The sequence below is a fragment of the Erpetoichthys calabaricus genome, chromosome 12 (genome assembly GCF_900747795.2).
Source record: "Erpetoichthys calabaricus chromosome 12, fErpCal1.3, whole genome shotgun sequence".
NCBI lineage: Eukaryota > Metazoa > Chordata > Cladistia > Polypteriformes > Polypteridae > Erpetoichthys > Erpetoichthys calabaricus.
In genome coordinates this window covers 50,062,702-50,089,630 of record NC_041405.2, presented here as the reverse complement: position 1 = coordinate 50,089,630, position 26,929 = coordinate 50,062,702, and the positions used below count along the sequence as shown (strand labels likewise).

General features: G+C 37.2%; 1 protein-coding gene across 1 annotated transcript in view; it reads left to right on the top strand.

The window, feature by feature from the left end:
• Window positions 1-26,929, top strand: part of ophn1 (oligophrenin 1) — a 213,061-nt gene that overhangs the window by 51,650 nt on the left and 134,482 nt on the right. Inside the window, exons 3-4 of the mRNA XM_028815498.2 lie at window positions 16,761-16,822; window positions 24,544-24,615. Of these exons, the coding sequence (XP_028671331.1) occupies window positions 16,761-16,822; window positions 24,544-24,615 (134 nt within the window). The remainder of the gene's footprint in view (window positions 1-16,760; window positions 16,823-24,543; window positions 24,616-26,929) is intronic.

Below are 26,929 nucleotides of genomic sequence, written 5' to 3'. Positions count from 1 at the left end.
GTAAATGACAAAATGTTGGCATAAACTATATAATGTGTGAAGTTTGAATTCCAAAGATCAAATAAACACTTTCACAAAAGGTTCAAGGGTAAAGCAATAGCTTCCGTGGCGTAGCGGTAAGGTTTGCTGACTTGTAATCAAAAGTCCCCAGTTCGATTCCGACTGCCTCCTATATTTGCCGTTTTCAGTAGTGAGCTGCTCTTATTGTTAATATTATACAGTACACACATACATTTGGTTTGCGTCCGTAACAGACGGTGTACATTTATAGTACTTGTGAAAGTTACTGTTTTATTTTCACTTTTATTCTCTCAGTCACGATCATGATGCATACTAGATTCACCAGCGTTTGTGTGTCAGCTTTTATCCCTCCAGATCAGAGAATGTCAAGTTCCATTGCCTCAAAACACCACTCACATCTACAGTTTTTCCCAGTTTCAAATAAAAACTATCAGCGTCAGATCCCTCGGTGGGGGGGTGGTAGTATGTGCACATTCTGCAGCTGTGGGGGGATGGAATAGTAGACTGCTTGGTGCTTGTCTTTATCGGCACTTTTATAGGACAAAAGACGCTGATGGAGAGGTGCGAACAGATTTAAGGTGGGCCGGATCTATGAGTTTTTTCGTAAGTTCTTGTAATTCTAGTGTTAAACATCTCTCACATTTGCAGATTATAATCTTCAGGAAATTGTTTGCAGCCATGTGAGAATTTAATTAGGTGTCTGATAAATGTTTTTGATGTGCAGTAATATGTAGCTATAAAAGTATGTGATATTTCTCCTTAATTTGTAATAAACAACAGATAAGAAATAGATACTGTACATGATTTTCTCAGTATATGTATAATAATATTCTGCCACGAGATAATTTCATTTGATATAAGACCATTCTTCTTAGATCTATAATAAGATGGTATGTGTCAGCGAATGTTACATTGGATATTAGATAAGTAGCAGTTGTCGGCCGTTGGATAATTTAATACTTCTCTTTACATGATGTATGTAAAAATCTTTAGTCATAAGTGGACTCCTTTAGGTGTACTATATGATTATATTCACTCGATTAAACTTTATAGTTTTATAATAACTAATTAAGTATAAAGGATATAAGCCAAAACATATAGTTGAAACTTTGACTACAAGCCATGTGGTTTGTTAATATTTTCAAAAGATACCTAAAGAAAATTATTTTTTTTCTTAAAAAGCATAAAAATTAAAAAGACATTTTAAATAAAACATAAGAGGTTTGACAAACAAGAGGACACTACTTAATCAGGATTTTTAGTTAGTTGTTAGCAAAGTTGTCCTATAATATCCAACTCAGATACTCACTCGTAAGTTGTGAAGTTTTCTGCTTCAACTACATCACTCAGTAGTTTGTTCCATTGCCATTTTTATGAAGAAGTACTTCCTGAATTCCATCTCACCACCCTGTTCTTTAATTTCCACCAGTGGCCTAGAAAAAGTGACTCAATGTTTAACTGAAAAAAAATCTTTTGGATTAACTTTATCAAAATACTGTATTTGAGAATATTCCGAAACTGAACTAAGTCCCCACGTAGCCTTTTATGCTCAAGACTAAAAAGGTTTTATTCCAGCAGCTTGTGATTGTAAGATATTCCCTTTATGCAAAACTTTGTTGCATCTATGGCTTATGGTAACAGAGCATATTTTTTCATCTTTAAAATTTTATCTTTAAAATGAGTGCTTCCTTAAACATCATTTATATTGAAAACTTAATTCTGATAATCACCATTTTAATACAGAAAAGTATTTCCTTTTTCATTCAAATCATGCAGTAATAAGCATTCCCCTGCAATTAACAATGTCATGTAACCCCACTGAGTTAGAAAGATCACAATGACTAGTAAGGACATGGGCCGACTCTACATTATGAGTATGATTACAATGATTATTATTATTATTTGTAAGACACCTTATCTAAAGCAATTTATAAAATGTTTTGCTGATTAGAATGTACAAAGTTAATAAGCAGTGCACAGCAAATTTTAAAATTGAGTGTATATATGCAAGCATATCTGCAAGTAGTTTTGGAAGAATCTGCACGGTTATGAAAAGATTATTGTACAGCTTTGAAAAATAAAGCATCTTGAACATATTCTAAAATAAACAATATTTCATACTTCGACACATGGGCACCTTATGGATTACAATGGGTATAAGGTCAGAAATATATAGAGTCAAAAAAATATGAAAAGGGCATTCTTTTGGTAGAAGCAGTGGATAAAATATAAGGAGCCATCTTTCAGCAACTGTACTGAAGTTAATTTGTCAGTCAAAAACAAGAAATTTTCCTTCAAATAGCAAAACAATGTTGATTAAATGTGGTAGAAAAGTTATTTAGTTTGTGATAATAGCAATGCAATTAAATTTCATGGTTTGGATGAGTCAGGGTGACAGCAAGAGTAAGTAGGAGGTTGAAGAATTTAAATATCTATTTTCAGTTTCACTTGATTCTTACAACACTTTTTCAGCAGTGACACATACTGTATAGTATGAAAATGAAATACAACATAATCACAACACACAATGTTGCAATATGAACAGATATCTATGTACAGTATATACAGAATTATTCATATATACAGTACCGGTCAAAAGTTTTAGAACACTTAAGTTTTTTCAGTTTTGATGGAAATTCATGCAGTTAAATGTCTTAATGTTTCATGAAATCAAGGCATAGAACAAATAAACAATGGCAAATAAAAATAAGTCAATAAATCATTAAGTGTACAAAATTTTATTCTAATTTTTGATTCATCAAAGTAGCCACCTTTTGCTGTAGCAGAAGAATGTGGAAGTTGGTGTACGCACAGATGTATGCATCTATGTTTTTTGTGCGTATGCACATTTCTGTTTTTGTCCATACCCCATGTTTTAGTCTGAATTCTATACATGGCATTATGCCTGAAACCCCAGCTCTGCCTTCAGCAAAAGAATCCCAGACCATCACATTTCCTCCTCCATGTTTGACAGTTGATGTCACACACTGAGGAATCATCCTTTCACCAACTCGACGTGGTACAAACACACTACATGATGAACCAAAGATTTCCAATTTTGATTCATCAGTCCATAAGACTTTCAGTCGGCAATAGTCTACAGCCGCTATTTCAAGGCCATATTTTGTCCTTTAAGGAATGACTTTTTTACTGCCACTCACTCTGTCAAACTTCCAGCACAAATTCTTCTTTTCACAGTAGAAACTGAGATTGCTTTTTTCAACAACTGTTAAGCAGTGCTTGAAGCTGTTGTGCTGTTAGGCGTCTATGACTCAAGCTGGTGACCCTCAGAAATTTGTCTTCGGATTGGGTTGTGACTTTGAGATGGCAGATCTCTTCCTATCAACGTTTCCTCTAGTTTTTGATTGCCTTTGGATTGTGTAGGACACCACTGTACTCACTGACACTTCGATTTTTTTTTCCAGTTTCTCTAAATGAAAGGCCTACACGTCTAAGGGTAATAATACTTTGTACCATTTCATTTGTTAATTGCAGTTTTCTTACTATTATTGGAATACTTCTTTCAACAGTGTAATATTGTCCAAGTAGTACTTCAGGGGATATAGTGACACAGTCTGTTCCAACTCTGTTTTAAGACAGTCAGAGGGTTTTTAAGTAATCAACTGAAGTTAACACACCTGTGCAAATTGTTTGCTTCAACTTGCAAGACCTTTTAGTTCTTCCTTGAAGAACGCCCATTTTTAATATTCTGAAATTTCCTTATCAATATTCTAACTGTCTATGGTCAGCTGTAATTTAAAAGGGATTTTACAGTAAATTATGGCAATTTCATTGAAGAGAAGAACACAGTCACTATAAATTTAGAACACAGTAACAGCCGGTACTGGGAATATAAAGAATATGGCAGGTGTGTCTTAAGTTTTACTAGGTGAAGACAGAATTACATGCAAGTCAATGAGAAAGTATCTTTTTAATTGATCCAGTGGAAATATTTTGGAGTGACTACATAAATACAGTAAATGTGGTATCTTGCTGCTACCTACTGTACATTATTGAAGGTCGGTATTTGTTGCTTTGATGTTGCCTGTTCCTAATACATTAGTAATTGCTTTCTTTTTTGAGATACTATGTGTAGTGTCTGTGCTATGGTTCTGACTCAATAGTCTTCTTTAATTTTACACAACAGAATTGCTTGCTTTTCTTTATTGGGCACTTTTCTAGTCTTCATGTTTAGGTCTACTGACTCTAAAAGGAAGAGTAAAGAAAAAAAACAATATTACTCAGTGCCATCTCCATTATAGCTGCACAGGTTGTATAACAGAAAATGTCAGGCCAATATGAAAAGCCTGTCAGCTAGAATTTAAGATTAAATGCTCAGACATAAAAGGAGACATAGTATAATTTTCTATCATATTCATCTTTTCATTTCAAACACAAAATGGTTTAAGTGTATATGAAAAAGCTTTGACTTCATAGTCCCAATATTTATGGATGGCAGTGTGTATACTTTGAATATTTTCACAGTATTTAACATGCAGACCTGCTATGGTGCAATAGTAGCACTACTTAGCAGATATCAGTGGTGATAATTGCATGGACTAATGAAATTCTTCCTTTGTTTCCCCAAGTGAATTTCTTGGTTGCCAACTAGATGAAGACAATAAATGAGATTTGAATATGAGAGGGTAAAGACTCTTATGATTTATCACAGACAAACATATTCTTTGTTATTATTGTGAACACCATTATTTATAATATTTTTATTAATTAATTACTAGCCTGACTCCTGTGACGCTCAATAGCATAAGCACCATATAGACCTAAATGTTTCTGATCCATTTGCTACAGTGGTTTTAAGAAATTGATATTTCAATATGATGTTAACTGAAGTTGATCATGGCATTCTTTGGACAGTTTACTATTTCACTGCAGTGTAAAACCTTGTGCAATTAATGAAACAATTAATTTTTGATTAAATAAAACACCCAACACATGTACAGTGAGGAGAGAGACTGCAAGATGCATACTTACCTCAAAAATGAAGAACTGCTAAATTAAATTACTATACTCATTAAAATTATTACAGTTTCTGCTGGTATAATGTCATCTTCTCAGACTGTGGCTTTTTCTTAATTTATGGTTATAGGTTAATTATTTATTTAATTCTGGAATATATGTTGACTATTATTTTAAGCAGACTGTGTAATCATTTAAACAATAGTCTGTTTATACAGTGTAAAGGAAATATTTAAATGGTTCACAAACATAGTGTTAAATAGTTTAGAATGAGTTTCCCAGATGAACATGCACCTACATAAGTCAAACAATTCATAGGGTTGAAAGTAATTTTAAAAGTACATAAGTGCACTTCTTCTTCTTCTTCTCTCAGCCGCTCTAGTTAGGAGTTGCCACGGCAGATCATCTTCCATATCTTTCTGTCCTCTACATCTTGTTCTGTTATACCCATCACCTGCATGTCCTCTCTAACCACATCCATAAACCTCCTCTTAGGCCTTCCTCTTTTCCTCTTACCTGGCAGCTCTATTCTTAACATCCTTCTACCAATATACTCAGCATCTCTCCTCTGCACATGTCCAAACCAACATAATCTCGCCTCTCTGACTTTGTCTCCCAACCATCCAACCTGAGTTGATCCTCTAATGTACTCATTCCTAATCCATATCCATTTTTACTAAATTTCAACTGGGGAATTCAAAAAGAAATTCCTTGTTGTATCGGTGAATATGTTTATACTGTAAGAGCAGTGCAGCAACCAAGATGAATAAATGAAACATTAAAAAAAGCAGAAGATGGTCAAAATAAGGGTACCTCAATGATAATGACATGCCAGTTAGACATCCAAAGAAGCTGCCGCAGTATGGACACAGCATAAGAACATTAAAAGTTTAGCAGAGAAGAGGAAACCATTCAGTCCATCATACTTGTTTGGGTAACTATTTTCTAAGCTATCCCAATTGTACATGTAGATACTTTTTAAAAGCTTTGACTGCATGAAAATGGATGGATGACTGCATGACTTGGTAGTTTGTTCCAGATTCCCACTTTGTTTTGTGTAAAGAAGTACTTCTTGGCTTCAGTTTTAAATGCACTTCCTTTTAATTTATATAGGTGTCCATGACCATGTGATTCATTCTTTAGCTCCTCTTGATGCATGAATTATTATTATTATTATTCCTGTGCACATATTGTAGCATTTTTTTAAGTACCATGGTGTTCACATCTGCACATAGAACTCCAGATATGGTCTCAGTAGTGTATTATGTAATCTGAGTGTAATGTTCCTTGATTTGTATTTGTTTTCTTATAATTTAACATAACATTTTTTTTGCCTTTGTAATTGCTTCTATGCATTGCTTAGATAATGAAAATCTGAAAGTAAACACCTTGATTCTTTCCAGAACTTGCTTCCTTTACAACAGCATTTCCCATTTTGTATTTAGAATTAATTTTACTTTTTCTTACATGTAGCAATTTTTCAGAACTTAACTGCTCATTCCAGGTGTGATTTAGAAAACATAACAGTCCAAGATCCTGACAGATGTGACTGATGACCACACCTCAGGCAGAACATTCTCCTCTTATCTGTACTCTTTGTCTCTGGCCAGTTAATTAACTAGAAATCCAGTTTTTTAAGTTACATTTGGTACACATTGCTTCTACTTTCAGTTGCTCATTTAAAAAAAACATTTAGCAGATTGGTTTGGCTGCATTATATTTACTCATAAACCAATGCTGCCTGTTACATATTGTATTATTTTCATATCAATAGACTTGTAATTTAGTTCTGATTATAGCTTCCATATTATTGCATTAATTTGATCCATTTTATCTCCCTTCTTGTGGAGTCACATCTGCAACTTTCCAGTAGTCAGGTACTTCTCCCATTCTGATTCTGCTTAGGAAAGGTTTATGACATCTTTTCATTCTCTCAACACTGTATGTAATAGCTCATCCAAGTGTGAGAATTTTATTAATCTTCATTGCATCAAGAGCCTTCCATTTTAAAATCTGTGAACTCAGAGATTACTTTTACTTTTGAATGAGTGATTCCATTTATTTCTTCTTTTATAAATACTTGGATAGAACATAGCTATATTTTTTTCGTGTTTTCTTTAACCTTTCAATTTTTTTTTATAGCTTTCTGAAGTGTTTGCTATTCTTCCAAGCCTAAAAGTTTTGGCCACTTATTTTTAAATATTTTGTTTAGGTTGATTTTTCAATCTTGCATTTTTAATGGTGCCCGAATATATCAATTTAGACAATTTCTTTAACTGTTTTATTTTATTTGATCTTAGAAAATGTTTATTTGGGGCCAGGATCAGGATGCCATTGAAATAACATAATCTAACATTTACAACAGCAGAATTTTTATTTTCCCATTGTTTTCTAAATTGTAATCCTTGACAAAGTAAGCTTGTGCAAATTTTAAGTTTTTTTTTGTGTGTGCATTTGTATGTTTTCATTGATAATTTCATATTTAACCATGCCGTGATTGCTGTTCCTTTAAGGATCGATAACTTCTGCATTTTTATTCTGTCTTTATTGTTGGAAAAGGTAGGATGTAAAAAGGGGTTTTCATGTGTTGATCTCAAAATGAACTGAGTGGGAAAACAATCATTTGCCATGACCACATCTGCATTTTTCTTTACTGAATTTTCAAGAGGGGAATCCTGATTGGTTAATTGAAAATTGAAATCCCCCATGATTATGTATTCTTTATTGCAAATTTGCCTTATTAGATTAAATACTATGCAATTTTTAATAGCAGAATTTGGCAGCCTGTAACAAACCCTAGACACAAAATCTCTGAACTTCTTTGATCTGTTGAAAACAGTTGAATTTGCAATCAGTTGCATACCACATGTAAGATTTAAGCATCTGCCTAGTAGTGCATTCCTTTGAAACTGTGCACTGTTTGTGGAGACCCAAAATCTATGTCAGACGTGTCAGGTTAAACGCGGAAACCAACCCTGAATTGTTCACCTGTCCATTGCATGGCGCTCTCATGAGTACATCCAAGTTCATCCACACTGGGCCAAGCTCTCAAAGTTAGGTAAATAAATATGCACATCCTTGTAATTTGCAGGAAAGTGGAGTATGCTGAGAAATTCTCTATAAATATGGAAAACATGTAGCCTCCAAAGAAATAGGGCCTCTACCAGGAACTGACCCTTGAACTGAGGCAGTACCATTTTTTAAATAGTTTATATCTTTCCAATGAATTGCAAGTGAGATCCTTACCCAATGCTGATGGCCAGGCTCTTTTAATATTGAAATTATACAATAAAAGTGTTTGTATACATGTTTCATATTTCCTCACATTAAGGCAAGATTAGAAGGATTTGAAGTAGCTAACAGTTGGTGCTGATTCTCTAGCAATCTCAATCTAAATTTTTCCCTTTCATTGTACCTTTTAGGACTACAATGAGATTTTTGCCTTTATGTCATTCAGGTCCAGGTTATTATAACAATATTGCTGTAGAAAGATTTAACACTTCATTCCTATGTCTAGACGTTTCATTAGCGTTGATTAGTCTGATTGCTGTAATATCATCAACAAATTTGTAGATGTACTTGTTACTGTAGTTCATGTTAAAAATGAATTAATTTTATAGCTGAAGAAATAGCCTTGAGTATCTCTATTGTTTAAGATTAGACTTGACATTTCTGTTTTCTGGCTTGGTGCCATTACTGTGAGCTCTTACTGGCCCTTTCAAGTACCTCACATTCTTGGAAATAAGGCCTGTTGGGTGTCACCAGTTCTGGAATGTTACCATGGTTTTCTTGGGTTAGAACACTATGAAGGTTTTCTGGAAACTACATAGTACAGCAGATGAGGACAGCAAGAGGTTATGGTTGAATAGATGATTTAAAGGATCTATGAGGATTTAAGGATGTTAGAAAGAACGAGGTATGGATTAATTAGTTTGTGAGGTTTTTACCTTCTTACGGGTTCTGAGCACCTCATGTTAATTTAGTTAGTTTGTTAAACTTGGAAATGTGATAAGTTCATATAGTTTTCTACATTTGTAGCAGACATATTCATGCTCTGTTTAGATTAATTAACTCCTCTGAGATGTTTTGAGACACTGACTTCAAACTTGACGAAAAAAGACTACTGCAGCACTTGATATCTGCATTAGTCTGCCAGTCCTAGGCTAACAGATTTCCTGTCAGACTAATAATTTTTGGCAGTTGTAATAGTCCAATGGGTGCCAATTTTTTTTTCATAATAATGACCTTCAGTAAAGATATGATCAAAATACACTATGTTGTTAATAGTATGTGTACCCTTAAAGATTTCTTCTTGGAAGGGTAGATCTGTTGGATAGGCAGGATGACAGAAGTACACTAATAAAACCACACAGTGAGGTACCACAAATGTGTGAGGATTCTGGTTTGATGCAGCTCTTTGTTTTAATAGTACAGTGTGGCCCTGGATGTTCTTCTTCATCAGCTGTATTTGGTATATTGGTATAGTAGAGTTTTTGGATATGAGGATCTCATTTACTATATGTGTAGTGTTACAGTTTTGGACTAGTTTTTACTGTTCATATATTATTATTGTTAGAACAGTGATACCACTTTAGCATCGTTTTGGAATTTTTTTTTTTTTTTTTGCGGTTGCCAACATGTTTTTGGTAGCAGTGATGTTCCATTGCCTGTTGTGTGGTTTTTGGCAGCACAACATATGTTGTAATTTCGTGAACCTTTTAAAGGCTGGTGATTTGATTACTTCTTTATTTGAAAACTGGATGCCTTTTTCCATCTGACAACTTTTAATGTAGCATTTTCAAAAACTAAAGGGCATTCCAAAAAGTCTTTAGTATAACAGACATTTTGTTTTTTTTCCTTTTCAACTGTGAGTCTGCTTTAGTGTTTTTGGCTGTGACAAAAGATTCTCTAAATCACTTCTGGTAACCTGATCTTTGCCTGTGTTTTGACTTTCCCCCTGTCTATTCCGTTTAATATTTGAATGTTCGGGCGCTCCGGTTTCCTCCCACAGTCCAAAGACATGCAGATTAGGTGGATTGGTGATTCTAAATTGGCCCTAGTGTGTTCTTGGTGTGTGGGTGTGTTTGTGTGTGTCCTGCGGTGGGTTGGCACCCTGCCCGGGATTGGTTCCCTGCCTTGTGCCCTGTGTTGGCTGGGATTGGCTCCGGCAGACCCCCCGTGACCCTGTGTTCGGATTCAGCGGGTTGGAAAATGGATGGATGGATGGATGTTCTGCTCATTTCTTCTTGTTTCTGCCTTTTGGAAATCCCTGTCTTTGTAACACTCAGTTGTTTATGCCAATGACTCTATTTTCTTGTTGTGCCTGCATACAGTGCATCCGGAAAGTATTCACAGCGCATCTCTTTTTCCACATTTTGTTATGTTACAGCCTTATTCCAAAATGGATTAAATTCATTTTTTTCCTCAGGATTCTACACACAACACCCCATAATGACAACTTGAAAAAAAGTTTACTTGAGGTTTTTGCAAGTTTATTAAAAATAAAAAAACTGAGAAATCACATGTACATAAGTACAACAATTACAGCCTCAGGTCTTTTTGAATATGATGCCACAAGCTTGGCACACCAATCCTTGGCCAGTTTCGCCCATTCCTCTTTGCAGCACCTCTCAAGCTCCATCAGGTTGGATGGGAAGCGTTGGTGCACAGCCATTTTAAGATCTCTCCAGAGATGTTCAATCAGATTCAAGTCTGGGCTCTGGCTGGGCCACTCAAGGACATTCACAGAGTTGTCCTGAAGCCACTCCTTTGATATCTTGGCTGTGTGCTTAGGGTCGTTGTCCTGCTGAAAGATGAATGGTTGCCCCAGTCTGAGGCCAAGAGCGCTCTGGAGCAGGTTTTCATCCAGGATGTCTCTGTACATTGCTGCAGTCATCTTTCCCTTTATCCTGACTAGTGTCCCAGTCCCTGCTGCTGAAAAACATCCCCACAGCATGATGCTGCCACCACCATGCTTCACTGTAGGGATGGTATTGGCCTGGTGATGAGCGGTGCCTGGTTTCCTCCAAACGTGACGCCTGGCATTCACACCAAAGAGTTCAATCTTTTTGTCATCAGACCAGAGAATTTTCTTTCTCATGGTCTGAGAGTCCTTCAGGTGCCTTTTGGCAAACTCCAGGCGGGCTGCCATGTGCCTTTTACTAAGGAGTGGCTTCCGTCTGGCCACTCTACCATACAGGCCTGATTGGTAGATTGCTACAGAGATGGTTGTCCTTCTGGAAGGTTCTCCTCTCTCCACAGAGGACCTCTGGAGCTCTGACAGAGTGACAATTGGGTTCTTGGTCATCTCCCTGACTAAGGCCCTTCTCCCCCGATCGCTCTGTTTAGATGGCCGGCCAGCTCTAGGAAGAGTCCCGGTGGTTTTGAACTTCTTCCACTTACGGATGATGGAGGCCACTGTGCTCATTGGGACCTTCAAAGCAGCAGAAATTTTTCTGTAACCTTCCCCAGATTTGTGCCTCGAGACAATCCTGTCTTGGAGGTCTATAGACAATTCCTTTGACTTCATGCTTGGTTTGTGCTCTGACATGAACTGTCAACTGTGGGACCTTATATAGACAGGTGTGTGCCTTTCCAAATCATGTCCGATCAACTGAATTTACCACAGGTGGACTCCAATTAAGCTGCAGAAACATCTCAAGGATGATCAGGGGAAACAGGATGCACCTGAGCTCAATTTTGACCTTTATGGCAAAGGCTGTGAATACTTATGTACATGTGCTTTCTCAATTTTTTTATTTTTAATAAATTTGCAAAAATCTCAAGTAAACTTTTTTCATGTTGTCATTATGGGGTGTTGTGTGTAGAATTCTGAGGAAAAAAATGAATTTAATCCATTTTGGAATAAGGCTGTAACATAAGAAAATGTGGAAAAAATGATGCACTGTGAATACTTTCTGGATGCACTGTATTTACTTATAACTCTTTAAAATGGTAATTTTCTATGAGTGCTTTCATTTTAAATAAAAGTGCATGAAACTTTGTCTTCTCTGCGCCTTCAACACAATCCAGCCTCTGCTCCTTAGGGACAAGCAGACAGAGATGGGAGTAGATTCATACCTGGTGGCATGGATCGTGGACTATCTTAAAGACAGACCTCAGTATGTGCGTCTCGGGAACTGCACATCTGACATTGTGGTCAGCAACACAGGAGCGCCACAGGGGACTGTACTTTCTCCAGTCCTGTTCAGCCTATATACATCGGACTTCCAATACAACTCAGAGTCCTGCCATGTGCAAAAGTTCGCCTACGACACTGCTATCGTGGGCTGCATCAGGAGTGGGCAGGAGGAGGAGTATAGGGACATAATCAAGGACTTTGTTAAATGGTGCGACTCAAACCACCTACACCTGAACACCAGCAAAACCAAGGAGCTGGTGGTGGATTTTAGGAGGCCCAGACCCCACATGGACCCTGTGATCATCAGAGGTGACTGTGTGCAGATGGTGCAAACCTATAAATACCTGGGAGTGCAGCTGGATGATAAATTAGACTGGACTGCCCATACTGATGCGCTGTGTAAGAAAGGACAGAGCCGGATATACAGTACTTTCTTAGAACGCTGGCGTCCTTCAACATCTGCAATAAGATGCTACAGATGTTCTATCAGACGGTTGTGGCGAGGGCCCTCTTCTATGCGGTGGTTTGCTGGGGAGGCAGCATTAAGAAGAAGGACGCCTCACGCCTGGACAAACTGGTGAGGAAGGCAGGCTCTATTGTTGGCATGGAGCTGGACAGCTTGACATCTGTGACAGAGCGACATGCGCTCAGCAGGCTCCTATCAATTATAGAGAATCCACTGCATTCACTAAACAGTATCGTCTCCAGACAGAAGAGCAGCTTCAGCGACAGACTGCTGTCACTGTCCTGCTCCACTGACAGACTGAGGAGATCGTTCCTCCCCCAAACTATGCGACTCTTCAATTCCACCCGGGGGGGTAAACGTTAACTTTATACAAAGTTATTGTCTGTTTTTACTTGCATTGTTATCAATCTTTAATTTAATATTGTTTTTTTGTATCAGTATGCTGCTGCTGGAGTATGTGAATTTCCCCTTGGGATTAATAAAATATTTATCTATCAATCAATCAAAGCCTTCCCTGTGGCAATAATGGTAAAATCTGCATTTGAGAGTTTACAGATTAAGTTACAGATGTTTCAAATGTGTTGTTATTTATTTTACATTGTTTTCCAGGACACAATTAGAAATCTTCAATTATATTTTCATGAGTCAAAAATCTGAATTAGAGGTATGTGTTATATAAGGTGGCCCACAAAAAGGTGTCTCTGCGCACAGTAAGCTGGCCAAGCTTATGGGAAGTCTGCTTATGGGAAGACTTGCCATATTAATTGTAACAGCTTATTTTATTTGTTGAGCTGTGTGTTCGTACAGGCTTATTTTACTTGACATGTGAGGAGATCTTGGAATGTTATCCCGTTATGAGTGCTATTTGGAATAACAACAAGATCAATGTAATCAGTTTGCTTAATTTGTAATGCTTCATTTTTCGGAAAACAATAACAGCAATAATACTAATACTAATACTAGCCTTGCAGCTTCAGTAGCACAGGAGAGAGACACACAGCAAAATAAAAGTAAGCAATAAACACAACATTATAGTAACTCTTTGATTTGAATGTACTGCTTAAGACAGATTTAATTCAAATTCAAAATATAAATGCCTCCCAAATGGGTTTACATCAAAGCTTGTGTTCAAAACATCTTCCCCCATTGTCACTATGATGTATGAACTAACTGCTAGCATGTCTCACATTTGCTCCTGACTTGTTAAAAATAATGTACTTTGCTTCTCATTTGAAAAACCCTCTAACATCATGCATTGAGCAGATGCTGACTTTGTATTCTCCACATATACTAGTTTGAACCAAGTAAATGAAGAATCAAGGAACAGCATTTACAGATAATTATTATATTTCATTTGCATCAAATGTTGTGATTATGTTCAGTTAGCCAGTTTATTTTAGTGATCTAAATTAAATTTATACTGTATGTTTATGGTGTATCAGGTTGCTTTAATGAAATGATTTTGCTGTTATATGCCATGTACTCGGAGGTGATGCCAAATTTGATGACTAATGTTGCTTGATCGTGTTGTTGGATCAGAACTTTCAGGATATGTCAAATTAGATTAGTGTGTAATGACTTTCCAGCACATTTTCACATTTCCAGAGTATTGTGAGTGCTTCCATTTTTATGACAGCCAATAACATGCTGCCTTATAGTGCTGGTGCGGTACAAATGGTTTCCAGGTATAACGACTTCAGTCACAATCTCTGCTGCTTTTTTTTTCTTTTTCAATTCTGTTGTAGTACGACAAACATAACATATCAAACAGATGACCCATGCTTATTGCTGTCAGCTCTGGCATACACATAGAACTTCAGAAAAAATCATAGCTGTTTCATTTTGTGGGAACAAGTCACATACAGGTAGTACCCGAGTTACGGATATCCAACATACGACTTATGAACAGGGCCACAGCTGCTCCTTCATCTGTCTCGGGGACGTGACGCAGGCTCCTCAGTAACTGCCGTTCTGTCATCTTCGGTCTGGTGATGCTGCAAACGATGACCCAGTTGTGGCTGAATGGAGACCATTGAGGGTGAATGGGATGGCGGGGGGCAGCATTGTAGTGTGGCTGTTGAATGGAGGCAGTGGTGGGCGATTCACTACCTGCCTTTGGCCTCAACCTGTTCGTTCTCGGTGGACGGATGCTGCAGGCAGCATACTGTATGCAAGTGGAGGTGACTGTGTGGTGGGCGGGTGATGAACCACCCCTCGCTGCCCCCATTCATTCTCAATAGCAAGCCTGCTTGTACAGACGTGCTGACAAGGGGTGCCTTCCTGCTGTGATAATGTGTACAGTGCTGTGCAGAAGAGCTCATCTTAACCTTTTGTCTTCACCCTTCACAATGTTTCTGAAACATAAATCTGATGCAAGTGCTGGTGATACAGTAAAGAAGAGAAAAACCATCACCATGGAAAATAAAGTAGAAATAATAAAAAGGTCAGAGAGAGGTGAAACTCCATCATTCATTGGTAGAGCACTTGGTTACAGTCGGTCAACAATAGCATTTATTAAAATAATGTACCTGTTCCGACTTACAGTACATACAAATTCAACTTAAGAACAAACCTACAGTCCCTATCTCGTACGTAACCTGGGGATTACCTGTATTGGACGAACGGAATTGCTGTGGATGTCAGACTACATGACTACTAGTGCCTCTGACTTGCTGAGATTATGTAAATGAACAGAAGAGGCACCTAATGTTACTTGGCTTTTGGTCTGACATGTCAATTTCTGATCTGCCTTTATAAGTAATCTCTAGCAATGTACACACTCAATTACATCTGGTATGGACTTTTCACCTCAGTTCAGCAGATTTACCAGCATGACTTTCCAATAGCATTGGTTAAGGTTTGGCTTTAGGATTGGAGAGCAATTGACTTAGTGCCCTCCTGTAGACTCCACCTAATGTATCTGAGCCAGCCTGTGCTTTGACTAGATTATTTGCAAAGCACTTTTTGGTATTACTAACTATTAAAGATACTATGAAAATAACTACTGGTAATTGTTTATGCTTTTCATGGTTTTTTGTAGTTTCTTCCATGAAAGGTATTGCTTAAAGTTTGATTGCAATTTATGACTACTTTGTAAACACTTTATGGTAGTACAATGCATTAAATAAAATGATATTTTACAGTAGTATTACTTATTCTTAACACAGATCTTTTGGACATGGAACACTGCGAGAGATAATACACATAATTTAGACTGACAACAACATGGATCTTTTATTTCTCACTCTAATGGCTTTTAATAGTTTCTTATATAAAAGTTGCTATATAAAGCATATTTGTAATATTTTTGTTAATGCTTTTTTACAGCACTTTTTCTTGACTATCAGAATGAAAAGGCACAATGTACTTTAAATAATGATTTACTGTAATAGTACTTTTTAGACATCAGTGTTTGTAATGACTATGTAAATGAAGCTTTGGTGAGTCTCCTGAGATCAGCATATGCCAAGAAATTGGAACAGATTTAATTTGCTGGGATCAACTTGTTGATGCTTTGTGCTGTCTTCTGTTGATACAAATGCTACTGCTCAGTCCTGCAAGGACACAGGCTTGAGCACCTGGCAGCGTTCTGCCTGAGTTGGCTTTAGCCTCACACAGCGGTGGTTTGCCTTCACTGTCAATGATGTCATCTGCAATATTTCAGGCTTTGCTGACAGAAGAACAGCTTTGCAATAAAGCGTGGATTTTATAGTGCTTGTAAGGCTGCCTTTTATTGCTGTCTTTTTTGAAACTTAAATGTTTAGCACTTGTGTTTTAAAAAGGAGAAAATTAAAGAAATACTTTCAGATGGGGAAAACACGCAAATACAAAAATGAAAATGTTTCTCTTTTTGATGTCAACCATCTTAGATTTGATCATTTGCAAGTGGTTGCCATAACTTCAAGGTTTGCAAGACTGGCCAGTACTGTAAAAGGGAGAGTAATAAAGGTGACAAAAGTGATCACACAATCTGTCACCTTCATTTTAATCCTTTGTCCATTTATACTGTAAGACAGCTCTGTGTGTTAATCTTTCACATTTATCTAGCATGTTACCATGAAGTTCTAATATAACTTTTATTTGTTTTTCATGGACCAAGATGATTGTTCCTTTATGTTAATCATGACTTGCCTTTTTATCCTTTTCTTTGTCTAGCTGAGTCTTTTCGGGAGTTTGCAGGACTACTACAAGAAGTAGAGGATGAAAGAATGATGCTGGTGAGTGAAAATGTGCCTTTAATGTAATCATGCTATTGCTTATACAATATGGCTAATGATTTAAGTTAAGTTGAGTTAAGTTTAATAGGGTAGTCATTGTGAACAGTGGATCTTAATGTAAGGTTAACAAAACACAAATTAAAAAAAACAATGTTTCACAAGCTTTGTGTACATAACATTTTCAAATTTGGCTAATTCATATCGGGTTATTTGAGACCAGAGCCTACCCTATTCGGACAAAATTAGGCAACAGCCCATTGCAGGGCCCGTTAATGGCATACCCATGCTCAAACTCACACAGGACTGATTTAGATTCACCAGTTAACATAATCTGCATGCCTTTACGAACGAAGGGGGAGAACCAAAGTGCCCCAAAGAAAATTCAAACACGGGAGAACATGTAAGGACTGCACTGCATACAACCAAGCACTGAATTCAAACCCAGGACACTGGATCCATGAGACAGTAGCACTGACCACTGTGATGCCCTATTAGCCTACAAGTTATTGTATTATGGAGATTTGTATAATTCAAGCCTCCTTTTAGCAGTGCATGTATTGTATTGTAGAGATTTATATGATTCACACACTCATTTTACAGTACTTTTCTTTTTGCATTTTTTATTTAATTGCCCGTAAAAGACATTTTTGTATCTTATTGTAGAATAAAAATCCATTCACTATGCAGTTTAAAGAGTGTTTCACGGTAAGATCCAGAAGCTGCACCTATTTTGCTTTAGGGATGTTCAGTTGCTACAAACATATTACTCAATATCATTTTTAAAATCCTGGTCTACAGACTTCACCTACCTGTTTGTGGTGTAGTCTGTTTCACCATTTGGTCAGATTGTAAGATTGTAAGATTACTCTTACATGAAGCTAAAGAAAGAGACATGCATGAGCAGTGACATTCTGACACCATCGCAGATAAATCTTTCAGGTAAATTTTCTTGGGGGTCATGCAGTATAAGAATGGATTAAGCATTAATGTACTGTATGTTTAAATATGTAATAATTAATTATTAAATCAAAATATTGTATTCCTATAGTATATTTCCCATGTACACACAATAAGACTTTTCCATACAAGATTAATTTTATATTTTAATGCAATTTTGCATACCAGTATTCTACAATGTTGCATGATATTCTTTTTCATACTATTGCATATACAAACTACACAAAGGCAAGGCTGTAATTTCCTTGCACACCCTGTGATTCAAATATTAATTTTATTATTATCCACCTGTAAAAGTAAACTTTCTGATCTTTTCCAAGATTTACTATATGCCTATGTTTTTTTTGATTGCATTTAAACATACAATAAATTTCTAGGTAACAGTTAAACAAATACCATAAAAGAGGTAGCTGGAAAAAGTTTAAAGGATGAATTCTAAGCAGCTATCTTAAATATTCTGTTTCAAATTGTACACCTCTGTCTATATGCAGACAGTCATTGACAATGTCTCCAAGCAGGTTTCTCTTGCTTTCAACTCATTAGCTCCCCTATTTCAGGCATGGTGCACTACAAAAAGTCAAAACTGTAAAAACACCATGATGCAGTGTTGCCCCCTTTCTCAAGTTTCTATAGATTTATAATAATGCTGTAAATGCTGAAGGAAAACATCATTGTCTGCCTATTTTTTAGTACAACAACACAAATGAGTTTATTCCAATAACAACTTTCATTTCTCACGATTTACAGAGTTTCCATGCTTTGCAAAACTAATCTGTTCCTGAAAAGCCATCGGTAAGGCAAATTTTTATGATGCAGACACATAATTTGCATAAATTAAATTTTTTAAGAAGCTGCTGCCTGGTCTAAAAAAATACAGTATTACCCATTTCTGCTCAAGTAACACCAAAATACTTTTGAAAATTCACTTACCAGTGGGTTGAATGGATGGAGGTTTGGACGGTGGGATGGACAAATGGTATAATAATAGTGTTATTCATTAAAACAAACCCTAATAGAATATATTCCCATCATTAAATGCTGCTTTACCTACACTTTACCGCATCAGGTTTCATATTGCAAGCAATAGCCTTTCAATTTTTCTTGAATTTGAGAACCAACATGTTCAAGGTAATGCAAGAAGATGTGAGAAACATGTGACAAGCTGACTGAACCACAACATGTGAGCACAGCATCAGTTGTAAGAATTAAAGCCAAGAAAATTCAGTTTTAGTGAGGTTTATAAAATTGAAAAGGGTATTAAATCACTTTCTTTATATATGATATGTGCTGATTTAAGTGAAGTTGTTGTTTATAATTCAGGGGATATCTCTATATAAAATAGTGCCTTCATGCACTTTCAAGCCAGTATATGTAGTATCACAGTTGATAAAAGTAAGGAGAAGAAAAATTGTCCACTTAGTACTTTGTTGAATGTTACAAGCATGCTTGGCTGTTGTATCCAAACAGTCAATATAACAATGAAGAAACACATGGCATAATGTTTTACTGGAAATAAGTACAGCAACCTTTACTAAATTTTATTGGAACTAGTGTCTGCCATAGATCAATTATGTTAGACCTGCATGGAGGACAAAAAAAAAAACAAACAGGTTAAGATATTAAATAAAATTCTTAATATACTAGATACCCTAGAGCATACTTCATTTTTCTGTCAAATGTTATAGATTATTATCTTCTTTTTTGACATTGTTTAATAGTAGGTGAAAGAATAAAACATGTGGCAAAACACTTTAAAAACAATGGGAATCAATAGTTTCATTTCACAGCCTGTACATTTTTATTTTGTAGCCCTGAAGCGCCAACCATATATTTTAGTTTTATGAATGTGTTTCACAGTAAACTCCACCAGCAGTACTCACCAAAAGCTGAGGTATTTCCTTGAGTTTTGTTTGTCCAGACCCTGTTGAATTTCACTGTGTGAGTTTCACATGCAGGACTGTTTTAATAAGCGAGGTGAACATTTTTCTTCCACCTGTGAAGGGCATACACGACAACTGTCTACACTTTGAATAATAGGAACTAGGCTAAAACATAATTAGAATGGTATTTTATTTAGCAAAATAAACTACAGAGAGACCAAATAAATAATTACCAAATAAACAAGCAAAACCTACGTTAACACATTATTATCCTCTTTTTGTCTGATGCGGTGGCTAACTCACTTACCCACCACAGTATGCCACCTGAGCACTCTAATAGATCGTATTGTTTATTTAGCTGGTCTTTTTTTTTCTTCAGTTGTTTTGCATTCACTGTAGTCAGTGCAGTTAGGTGAGATTCACGTTCATAAGAAATTTAGATGTGTTCATATTTTTGCCATAGTTTTAAGTTATTTTTAATTCTGTTTTGTCAATTTTATATTAATATACCTTTTGTCTGTATAGATTGATCAATTAATTGTATCTTAGTATGATAATTAACACTGCGTGACATAGACAAATTACACAGACTGATCCCTCGTTAAGCCACACTCATTACCTCAGACTGACCAAGTGTAAACATGATTGTAGAAATTTTTGCAAATGTATTAAAAATAAAAAACTGAAGTATCACAGTGACATGAGTATTCAAACCCTTTACGTAGTACTTTGTTGAAGCACCTTTGGCAACGATTCCAGCCTGGAGTCTTCTTGTTTCTGACACAACTAGCTTTGGAATACCTGGATTTGAGAATCTTCTGCCATTTTTCTCTGTGAACCAAGCTCTGTCACGTTGGATGGAAACTGTCAGTGGACAACTTTTTTAGGCCTCTATAGTGATATTCGATTAGGATTCATGTCGGGGCTCTATTTGTGCCACTCAAAAACATTCCCAGCGTTGACCCTAAGCACCTCCTGTGTTGTCTTTGCTTTGTGCTTAGGGTCACTGTCCTGTTGGAAGATTAATCTTCAGCCCAGTCTGAGATCCACAGTGCTCTGGAGCAGGTTTTCATGAAGGATACCTCTATACTTTGATCTGTTATTCCTCAACCCAGACAAGTCTACCAGTCCCTGCCTCGGAAAAACAACACCACAGCATGATTCTGACACTCCCATTCTTCACCATTGGAATGGTATTGCGTAGGTAATGAGGTAATGATGCCTTGTTTCCTTCAGATGTGACTCTTAGTTCAATCTTGGTTTTGTCAAACCAGAGAATCTAATTTCTTGTAGTCCAAGAGTCCTTTAGGTGACTTTTTGCAAACTCAAGCTGGGCTTTCATGTGTTGTCTGCCTACTATTGTAATAAAACCCAGATTGATGGAGTGTTGCAGTGGTGGTTGTCCTTTTGGAACTTTCTCCCATCTTCACAGAGGTTTTTTGGAGCTTGGTCAGAGTGACCATCAGGTTCATGGTCATATCTCACCTTCACCCTTGATTGCTCAGTTTGGCCAAGTAGGCAGCTCTAAGAAGAGTAGTGGTTGTCCCAAAAATGTCTTCAATTTAACGTGGTCTAGGAAACCTTCAATCCTGAAGAATTTTTTTAGCTTTCCCCAGTTCTGCACCTCAACACAATCCTGTCTGTAATCTGTGCAGACAATTCCTTCAACCTCATGGCTTCATTTTTGATCTGATACACATTGTTAGTTGTACAGCCTTCTATAGGCAGCTGTGTGCCTTTCCTAATCATGTCCAATCAATTGAATTGACCACAGGTAGACTCCAAAAAAGGTGTAGAAACATCTCAGTGATGATCAATAGAAGCCAATGTCAAGTGTAATAGCAAAGGGTCTGAATACTTTTGTTAATCTGATATTTCAGTTTTTTATTTTTAAAAAATTTCAAAAATTCCTAAATTCCTTTTTAACTTTGTCATTCTTAGGTATTAGGTGTTTTTGTTAAAGGAGTAAATGAATTTAAACAATTTAGCCAAAGGGTGCAATATAACAAAATGTGAAAAAAGTGGAGGGGTCTGAATACTTTCTGAAGGCACTGTATGTGTTTATTGGAAATGATTTACCATTTTATACATTGATTTTTAACATTTATCATATTTATTCTGCATTTCCAGATGTTCTGGTGATTTAAGTCGTCATTTTCTAATGATCATGCTAGCACATCTGACATTGAATGAGCTACAGCTTATCATTCGGTGTCATTTGCCCATGTGTGCACCACTTGTTGTTAATTATCATATGAAGATTGTATTAAATTCTTCACAAGCTGTACTTGTTTGTATTAGTACTCATTCTGCATTTAGGAACACAAATTATATTAGAATGTCTTTCATTATGAGATCTGCAATATCCACCCTACTTTACTTTATATGCTGCATACCTAAAAAGACTGATATCCATAAGTTCATGAGACCTGAGACTATGAGAATTTTACATCATAAGCTCCAGAACTCAGCACATCTCATGGTGATGATGATCTCCATTGCCTTACCAATCAGATTGCTTTGACTACATGTCCATCCATCCATTTTCCAACCCGCTGAATCCGAACACAGGGTCACGGGGGTCTGCTGGAGCCAATCCCAGCCAACACAGGGCACAAGGCAGGAAACAATCCTGGGCAGGGTGCCAACCCACCGCAGGACACACACAAACACACCCACACACCAAGCACACACTAGGGCCAATCTAGAATTGCCAATCCACCTAACCTGCATGTCTTTGGAATGTGGGAGGAAACCGGAGCGCCCGGAGGAAACCCACGCAGACACGGGGAGAACATGCAAACTCCACGCAGGGAGGACCCGGGAATCGAACCCAGGTCCCCAGATCTCCCAACTGCGAGGCAGCAGCGCTACCCACTGCGCCACCGTGCCGCCCTTGACTACATGTGCTCCATCAATATCTTATTTATGGTAAAAACAATTACACCTGCTTACTAAATTACATCCACAAGCTCTGCCAATTTTATCTTACTGAGTATGAGATGCAACGGATTCCTAGAAAACATGCTTCCTTTCCAAGGATCATAAGCCCTGCCCATTTGTGCTGAAGTGATTAATTGTCACCAATGAACGGTTGCACAAATAATTAAGGATGTAATGCACCCAAGCTCTTAATGAGATGATCCTCACCTGAGATAATTTTTCACAAATTCTTCAAGACACTGCCCCTGGGTTTGACTGGCCTTTTTCTGATCTCAGCAACTACATTTGCAGAAACAGCACTGTGTGGTACTTCAGCTGCCAGCTGGAAACCTCTGAGTCTTGTCAGTAATATGAGTGAGTCATGACATGTGCCGAGTCTAAACTCTCATTGCTTTTCCACCGCTTTATTCTGGGCAACGTGCCACACGTGTGATTCAGTTTTTCTGTATTTTGAGAAGAATCCATGGAGTACAATAATGACCCACACAAAGAAGCTAATGGGCCAGTCCGTAGCAGCTGGTTTAAGTTCATATATGAATTAACTGTAATGCTCGCACAGAGACACGTGCCTTCTTTGTGATTCATGTGTAAGTAAACGCAGTCATACTCTTCTAAACACGTACACACAGCCTCCTTTGTGAATTTCCCATTGGGATTAATAAAGTATCTATCTATCTATCTATCTATCTATCTATCTATCTATCTATCTATCTATCTATCTATCTATCTATCTATCTATCTATCTATCTATCTATCTATCTATCTATCTATCTATCTATCTATCTATCTATCTATCTATCTATCTATCTATCTATCTATCTATCTATCTTTACATGGTCAGAGCTCTTTGTTCCTTATGGGTAGAAATTTATCTATGAGGCAACACATTAATGCTGGAAAATGTCTGTTACGCTCATTTAAATACACACATTTCCACAAAAGCGCACTCCAGGAAGCATTGTTGAGGATTGCTAGATGGGGGTAGGGAGATCTGTGCGCAACCTTTCTGTGTAAATCACACCCCCATTTGTTTGTGGACGCTTAGTAACATCTGTCAACTTGGGTCCTGGTTCTCTGCTCAAGCTAAGTACTTTCCATCTGCTCCTGCAGCAGTACTTCCCTCCTTTTGTAAACCTCAAAGCTGCAATGCTTATGTTTAACTGTAATGACAAAGGATCTGAGGCCCCATCCTCTAATCTAATGAGATTTTTTTCTCTCTCTCTCTCTCTCTCTCTCTCTCTCTCTCTGTCTTTCTCCCTCCAAGAGCAAAGGCTGGCCTTATTTTCCACGCTAAACAAAATCACCCTTTTATGTGGGGGATGGAGTACAAATCCTCTGCACTGGTAACTATCTAGGTGGTAGTCATAGTTACCCTCTTCGTATCTAAAAACCCTGTTACACTTAACTGGATGGAAACCAACGGGCATTGCTCTCCCGATCATCCTTCCTGGTGCAGAGGAACTGAACTTTAGGTTTTGACTCAAAGCACCATTAACTTTAGCCCACTCCATCTAACCTGGCAGAGGAGGAATTAAAACTGACTTTATCACCTTAATAGCTTCTCCCACTTTGTACCTAGTGCAGATAGGCTGCAACATTCAGACATTTCACAGAACAGCATGCATGTGGGCTGAAATAGTGCATTATTGCCAGTAGCAAGCCACCTAATCTATCTACTGCATATGGATGAAAAATAATGAAAAAGTACTTTACCTCCCTATCCAGGTATCAGGTGGCTGTGGGTACTGTGTGCACCTGATATCCAAACTTCTTTATCTTTCTCACAACTTCGTGATGCAGTTATTATAAGGGGCTGTCCGAGTCTTTTCCTTACCTGTCTATCTAGGCTCCAGAAACAGAGTTGTATGAGTGGAGGTGTAGGGAACTAATTATTATTGTTCAAATGCAATGTATTACTGCAATAATTTTTTTCTGTTTCAGGTTCAGAATGCATGTGATTTACTAATCAAGCCCTTGGAGAAATTTCGCAAAGAGCAGATTGGTGTTACTAAGGTAAGCAGCAACTCACACAACATTAAGCAGCTCATCTCTACATTCCATCCCTGAGAATCAAACTGTGAAAGCTGGCCCCAGCGACTTAAGATTACGTTTATTTCTGCCTGCAGTTTTATGCTCCTTTTTCCTATTGTAATTGCTGTTACCATATACTTGTGTTCTGTTCTGTTCTGTGTATTGTATTGTATTTACCCCATTTTTTTGACACCCACTGCACGCCGAACCTACCTGGAAAGGGGTGTCTCTTTGAACTGCCTTTCCCAAAGTCCATTTTTTTTCCCTACAAGGAATTTTTTGAGGAGTTTTTCCTTGTCTTCTTAGAGAGTCAAGGCTGGCAGGCTGTCAAAAGGCAGGGCCTGTTAAAGCCGATTGCGGCACTTGTGTGATTTTGGGCTATATAAAAATATATTGTATTGTATTATATTGTATACAGCTCAAAGGATAAAATAATGCTCTTGTGAAGGTGGGATGAAAACCTGTAGATGTTATATGCAGAGACTCTTCCAGTTTGGAATGCCCAGCACTACAAGGACATATAGTAATAACAGCTTAAGGTAGTTTTAATATATGCAGTTTGTTGTGACACTTTTTCAGATATGAATTAAATGCATGGTGTGTTGTGCCACCTCTCCTGTTTTTGTAGCGCCAAGTCACTGTATATTTTTTCTTTACCAGCTGGCATTATTTCAGCAAATAGAGTTTACTTAGTGTAGCCAGATGTGGATAATTTTTCTAATACTGTAATTGCTTTTGAATTTCCATAAGCCTCATTTTCTTAAGAGAATAGAAAAAGAATGAGTTAACAGTTATATAATTTAATGATAACAGAATTATTAATGATTTTATACTTACATAAATGAAGAAAGTAGAATAAAGATGGAGTTCATGGAAAGACCAGCAACACAAAGGTGTGTTTATTTGGAATTAAGTAAGCCAGCTTTCACTTGGCCTTTTTAAGTTAGTTTCCAAGCTCCAGAATGGCATTGGTGTTTGTGTTTCTAGTGTGTGAGGTTGTGTACATAACAGTTATGAGGACAGAGCACAGAATTAACACTTTTAACTAGGCCCCATGTTGTCCTACAAGGATTCTCTGTGAAATATTACATGTGGCATGCTTTTTGACAGTTAATTTGGCTTGCCATGGGAGTTTTCAGTCAAGACTGAGACAGTTATCAACAGGGTCTACACTGGTAAAGTGTGAGGTCACATCTTTAGGCGCACATCTTGCAACAATGTGCTTCACCTCCTTCTTCATTTTGCCAGGCTTCTTGTGAGAGTGATTTTCAAAAATTGTGTAATGAAAGAAAATGACTGTGTTCCGTTAATGGATGCGGAAATGAGAGTAGACGCAGGTATCCACTTTCTCTATTATTTCATTGTTAGAATTAAAAATAGAAGCAGTAGCAGCATCCTGGTTGCTGTTAATCCATCTACAAGTTAACCAGAACAGAGCCAGTGAGCCTTCCCATGTTAGGTTTTCCTCTTTACTACTGTTATTAAAGATGGCTGGCCTTATAGTAAGTACCACTACAGAGACAACAGTGTAACGGAGAGTGACTGCAATGGCTTGCTGAAGGCGGTTCAGTGCTAGTCCAGGTCTTAATGTAACTTTAGCACACCCATGACTCAAGTCAGAAGCACCATATACTGTCTTTTTATAGTAATAATAAAAATAATAATAATAAGTTTTATTTATGTAGCGCCTTTCATACACTCAAAGACACTTTGCAATTCAATAAACATATAGCTAATGTTTATGTCCAAAGTGCCTTCCTTTGGTCACTAATGTAATATTATTTGGTCACTTAGAGCAAAGAGACAGGACTGCTGCCCACATATTTCCACAAGGCTATTCTATTAGCTCCTGTCCTTTTTTGAGGGTCTTGCCCATATTCCTTCTTTCCACTGACAGCTTTACTCATTTCACCTGTCAGACTTGTTTCTCTCTTGCTCCATCTTCTCTTTATCTGTGATTTCACTCAGGAACCATCTGCTCAGTGTTCCTGCTTCCAAATACAAGCACTAGTTGACTTCTTTTTTTCCTTCCCTAATTTTGCACATACTGCTTACTGCCTGTTGTAAATGATAACACCATTCTGGCATCTTTCATTTTTTTTTAACGGATGAATTTCAGTCATGCATGAGTTTAAAAAGACGGTTCCAGGACTGCCTCATTGAAGCTTCTTTCCTTCTCTTCCAAGAGTTATCTTTTGAGTTTATTTCTGAGGGTGAAGGCTGCAGAGTCAGCCTTGTTCATTTCCTTTTATTAATAAAGCATTGCAGAAAAAAAGTTCAGGCTTCTGGAGACTTG